The sequence below is a fragment of the Lissotriton vulgaris genome, chromosome 4_1, assembly GCF_964263255.1.
Source record: "Lissotriton vulgaris chromosome 4_1, aLisVul1.2, whole genome shotgun sequence".
NCBI classification, from domain to species: domain Eukaryota; kingdom Metazoa; phylum Chordata; class Amphibia; order Caudata; family Salamandridae; genus Lissotriton; species Lissotriton vulgaris.
This window is the reverse complement of record NC_141691.1, coordinates 1402653619-1402659618: the sequence shown is the minus strand read 5'-3', so window position 1 is coordinate 1402659618 and position 6000 is coordinate 1402653619. Positions and strand designations below refer to the sequence as shown.

At 45.6% G+C, this 6000-nt stretch overlaps 1 protein-coding gene across 1 annotated transcript in view; it reads left to right on the top strand.

Annotated features, from left to right (window-relative positions):
- Positions 1 to 258: 258 nt before the first annotated feature.
- LOC147724050 (histamine H3 receptor-like) overlaps positions 259 to 6000 on the top strand; it is a 96783-nt gene continuing 91041 nt past the window's right edge. Inside the window, exon 1 of the mRNA XM_086917980.1 lies at positions 259 to 541. Within this exon, the coding sequence (XP_086774106.1) occupies positions 259 to 541 (283 nt within the window). The remainder of the gene's footprint in view (positions 542 to 6000) is intronic.

Genomic DNA, 6000 nt, shown 5'->3' with positions numbered 1-6000 from the left:
GCTGTACACTACATAAATGGTATTATGCCCGAACAGTCATCTTTAATTTGCCTCTGATTATCATTTTCACTGGAAACGTAGAGACGTGCTGCTAACTACCACTTACTAGGATTTTAATTAAAAACATTTTTCAGAACCTACCTGTTCCGAGATGATAACTCCTTAGTTATCCAATTAGTCTCTGTCTTGAAAGTGCCATTCAAAATTGACATTTTGCTCGAACGTGCAAAAATAATTTCCTCTCAAATGATACTCAGAATGGCTTTGTATTTTAGTCTCATGGCATCATCTGGTATCCCTGAGAATGCGTCTCTGATAGGTCACGATGGCGCGTTTCTCTTCTCTGCTACTGGTGTTGAGCAGCAGATGGCGCCATTTTCCGGGGACATGCAGGTCTTCCTTGCTCTTCTCATGTCTCTGCTTGCGCTGGTCACAGTCATGGGCAACACTCTGGTGATATTGGCTTTCTCAGTGGACAAACGGCTAAGAACCCAGAATAACTTCTTCCTTCTTAATCTGGCTGTCTGTGATTTTCTAGTGGGTGAGTTTTTCAATACAAACTTATTTGTCAAATACTTTTTAAACAGAAATGCTAAAAAAAGAGGGAAGATATTTTTTGACAAGAAGCACACATTTGAATCTGCGATTAAATGTCTAGCGATCTCGAAATGAGCGACAGGTGCAATACTTGGACGGAGCAAGGAAATTCTTTTGAAGTATAGTGGGTTTTTTCCTTTTGAAGAACACCCGAAGTAAAATAGAGGGCAAAAGTACTATGAAAAATAGTGGGTGGGTGGGGTCTAATTAGCATATGCAATTCGCAGTGAGGTCACAGGAAGTGTCCATAATCTTGACTAAAAACTGAAAGGGCCTATATTACAAAGGCAAGACGTTAACATCACAGTGCAAAAATGTGAAAAGATATACATATATATGTTTTTCTTTGTTTTACTTTTTTTATAAGTGACGTAGGTTTTCCACATATTCAATAGAGCTCAGAAATGCCTGAAAAGGCCACTTTTTAAAAAATGCATATGGACCCTCGTATAACATTCTTAAACTGGATTTAGCTTTTAAACAAAAATGTGTTTGGTAAGTTTTGTTAATGCTAAAACTTTCCGGAAATGCATGTTTGTTTTCAGTTGATGTTCCTTATCCAGCTTTAAAGCACAAATGCGCTGCACGTTTGAAGTTCATTAGGTGATAGAAGGGTTAATGATGTGAAGTTCTCTGTTTACAGCTAATCCCTCAATGGACCTCTCGTGACGTAGCGAGTCGGTTTAAAAACACCCTAAAGGTTACACACATACTGTGTTTGTAAAGATTCCTAACTGCGAAGCCTTGCTTTTTTCTATTCCTTTGTCTCCTAAATTCATCTTTTCAGGTGCTCTAATATATCGCTACCCTGGGCCATCTAAAAACTGGGGCTCTACCCAAGCGGAATCACTAGCCCTCCATGTTCTTCGGGTGGCAAATGTTTCAGTGCTTGTGACTTACATTTTCATCTTGATTATCCAGTTAACAAATTAGCATTAGCCTTCATGGATGATCCTAAGACCCTGAACCTTTCGCTTATTAACACCATGCACGCTACGTGTTTTCCCACTGTGCGCTGACTTTTGCAAAAACCCGCGGTTCATGACGAGCTCAGCTCGTCATGAGCGTACGACAGGCGTAACTCATGATGAGCTGAGCTCGTCATGAGCGTCGAAGGGGTTAATTCCCTACCTACTCACTCAGCAGGGCATCTCCTGGACCCTATTTTTTCTAATCTACTAACCTTGTCCACTGCACCTCCTATTCAACTTGGTTGGTCTGATCGCTTGGCTGTTCCCTTTATCATCAAATCTTTCCTGGCCTTTCCTGGACACGGTATAGACGTATTACTGTTTTGTTGATTGTGTCTACATGTTTGCATAGTTATGAAAGTATGTGCATAATCGTTACGCCGAAGTTGAGGAACTGGTCTAAACTTGATATACGGGCGATCAATATGCAGCTTTCTAATACAACCCCCACTATTACATCTCAGCCTGACCCAGATCAGATTTCGGTGCATCACTGGCTCTCGAAGGCTATTGATTCCACTCTTCCTCTCTCTTCCAAACCCCAACTTAGAGTGCACCTCCCTGCCCCGTGGTTTACCGCCTCCCTCAAACTCGATAAAAACACTGTAAAGTCTTGGAGAGACAGTGGAGAAAGCACTACACACCAGAGGCTAAGGTTGACCATCTGACTGCATTGCAAAAATACCATGTTCTATGCAGATCAGCATGTGGTTCTTTCTATGGACAAGATTATGAATTGCCAAAACTGCCAAAAAACTCTATGCAAAGCTGTGAAAGAACTTTCCGCATCGAGCACTTTTCTGCTGTCTCCTTCACTCTTGCTACATCAATGCAACAAACTTGCATTGTTCTTCCACAATAAAGTAGTCTATTAACCTTCAGCTTAACTCTGACCCTTCTCTTCTTCTCTTCAAGACAACTTTACCTTCTCTAACACCCCCTCTTCTGCTCAGGTCAGCACTTTCTCCCAGGCCTCCTCATCTGACGAGTCTCGTCAAATTAAGACCTGGCTCCCACTGGACGTGACCTCTCTTTAATGTTTGTTGTGAGCCATCAAGTACAGCTCTCCACTTGATTCTCTCCCCCCATCCAAGCTCAGACTTTTGGACGAGTCAGCCCTTGGCATGATTCTTACTCTCCTCAATTCCTACCTAAGCTTAGGTCAGGTGCCTCGGAATTGGAAGCACACTCTTGTGCTCCCTTTGTTAAAAAAGACCAACCTTGCCCCACTCTGTTGGTCAAATTACTGTCCTATATCCCTTCTTTCAACCTTTTTCCAAAGTATGGGAAAGACACATCAATTCCCAACTTTCCTTACAAGTGGCATTCCACAAGTTATTTCATCCGTCACAGTCTGGTTTTCGTCCTGGACATAGTACAGAATCAGCTCTGCTTCGTGTTACGGAATATCTTAGGCTTGACTGCGGTGGTACGGCAGCGCTTATCTTACTGGACTTGAGTGCTGCCTTTGACACGGTTTCACACTCCATCCTGGTGGATCGCCTTGAAGCCTCAGGCATTGTAGGAGTGGCCTTGTAGTCGCTGATCTCTTTTCTGAAAGATCCTGCATTCCAAGTCTTCTCACATACTACTAAATTGAACTCAGTAGCTCTAACATCAGGAATACTGCAGGGTTACATTTTAAGCCCTTTGCTTTTTAATCTTTACGTGCGCCCTCTGGCGGACATTGCTGAAAAATCTGGTTTGACCATTTTCTCTTACGCAAATGATACTCAGATCATATTCTGAGGTCCTCATTCTGGGAAACAATCCTGAACTCTGGGTAGCTAGCTATTGGCCTGACTCTTAGGGACCTCTACCTGCTCCGGTCCCAAAGGTTAAGAGCATGTCTTTTACCATTGATAATAATCTCTCTCTTAGAGCCCAAGTGTCTGGAGTCACGGCAACTTGCTTTGCGGTTCACAAGTGGCTAAAAAAAAAATCCTTTGGTTAATTCCATCTGCAGCCCAAAGAACCGTATTGCAGGCATTGGCGATCTCCAGACTTGACTATGGCAATGTATTGTACTTGGGCACAGATAAGGCCTCTGTCCACCGTTTACAGCTTTTTTGGTTCTCTCGACGTGCAACTGTCTTCCCTCTGTTCCATCAACTTCACTGTCTTAAGGTAAACAAACGCATTGAGTTCAAGGCTCTATGTTACATGTTTTCAGCTAAGTATGGCTTGGCTCTCTCATACATACAAAGACTGGTCAAACCTTACCTACCCACCCACCAGCTGAGATCAGTCAGCCTCTTTCTTTTCTCTGTTCCCAGAGTGCGGCTGACCCGTATGAGAGGCGCTCGTTCTCCTATCTTGGACCTAAACTGTGGAATTCCCTTCCGCTGGAACTTAGGATCTGTCAGTCTCTTTTAGCCTTCCATAAACAGCTAAAGACTTCTCTGTATAACCAAGTATAATTCCTCTGGATCGATTATCTGCAACCTCACATGCCCTGCTTAGCACCGGAAAAACCCTGTTGGGTAGCTGTGCGCTTTATAAATCTTTAAATAATCATAATTAAATCATAGAAGCTGCAGTGCTGGAGCACGAGGTGACTCCTTTCAGCCTCCGTTGGCCTTAAGTAAGAGGAACGGAGTCCCCTTTCTAAAAAAAAGTGGAAGGACTTCATCTAACCACGTCCACCCCGAATTGTGTCCAGGTAGTGTGGCGAGGTTTAAGCATAATGCATGCCTCAGGCAGGTAACAGCACTTATATAGATAGCCTTCTATAAATATAGAAAATAAAAATATCCATGCATGCTACTGTTGTTGGGAGAAGTGTTAGATGTGCCCATTGTCTTCAAGATTAATCTGGAGCCAAAGAGGTGCCGATAAAAAAAAACAAGGCACAAGGCCTTCACCATTTTGGCGCCCGGGTTATAGGATGACATCCTTGCATCCATCAGGATCATCCCAGCCCTGCTCCACTTTACGGAAAAACTGAATGCACATTACTTTAAATACTACTGCATCACCATGCACTTACAATCCACTTCGCTCTCGAGCTGAGTGGTCGCTCCCCTGCTTCCCTGGCGACCTGTGGTATCGTTGCTCCGCATTTTCTTGAATATCTGCCTCCTAATTGTTGCCTGCAGTCTGCCCTGCTCGCCGCTTTACTGTTGTAGCATTTTTAAAGCGCTATTGTATCCTGGCGACCTGTGGTATCGTTGCTCCGCATTTTCCTGAATATCTGCCTCCTAATTGTTGCCTGCAGTCTGCCCTGCTCGCCGCTTTACTGTTGTAGCATTTTTAAAGCGCTATTGTATTTGTTTCTGTTATTGCGCGTTTCTCCCCAAGCGCTCCGCTCTGCTGACCCCTCCGCTGCCATTTTGTTTGTTGTGGTTGCCCTCTGGAGCCCGCCCCGCCTCCCAGCTGAGCCGCCCTCCCACTGACTACAAACAGCGCTCCGTGACCTGAACGCGCTGTGACTCGCTTCGCTCTCGAGCTGAGTGGTCGCTCCCCTGCTTCCCTGGCGACCTGTGGTATTGTTGCTCCGCATTTTCTTGAATATCTGCCTCCTAATTGTTGCCTGCAGTCTGCCCTGCTCGCCGCTTTACTGTTGTAGCATTTTTAAAGCGCTATTGTATCCTGGCGACCTGTGGTATCGTTGCTCCGCATTTTCTTGAATATCTGCCTCCTAATTGTTGCCTGCAGTCTGCCCTGCTCGCCGCTTTACTGTTGTAGCATTTTTAAAGCGCTATTGTATTTGTTTCTGTTATTGCGCATTTCTCCCCAAGCGCTCCGCTCTGCTGACCCCTCCGCTGCCATTTTGTTTGTTGTGGTCGCCCTCTGGAGCCCGCGCGCCTCCCAGCTGAGCCGCCCTCCCACTGACTACAAACAGCGCTCCGTGACCTGAACACGCTGTGACTCGCTTCGCTCTCGAGCTGAGTGGTCGCTCCCCTGCTTCCCTGGCGACCTGTGGTATTGTTGCTCCGCATTTTCTTGAATATCTGCCTCCTAATTGTTGCCTGCAGTCTGCCCTGCTCGCCGCTTTACTGTTGTAGCATTTTTAAAGCGCTATTGTATCCTGGCGACCTGTGGTATCGTTGCTCTGCATTTTCTTGAATATCTGCCTCCTAATTGTTGCCTGCAGTCTGCCCTGCTCGCCGCTTTACTGTTGTAGCATTTTTAAAGCGCTATTGTATTTGTTTCTGTTATTGCGCGTTTCTCCCCAAGCGCTCCGCTCTGCTGACCCCTCCGCTGCCATTTTGTTTGTTGTGGTCGCCCTCTGGAGCCCGCCCCGCCTCCCAGCTGAGCCGCCCTCCCACTGACTACAAACAGCGCTCCGTGACCTGAACGCGCTGTGACTCGCTTCGCTCTCGAGCTGAGTGGTCGCTCTCCTGCTTCCCTGGCGACCTGTGGTATCGTTGCTCCGCATTTTCTTGAATATCTGCCTCCTAATTGTTGCCTGTGAGGTTCTGTGACGATT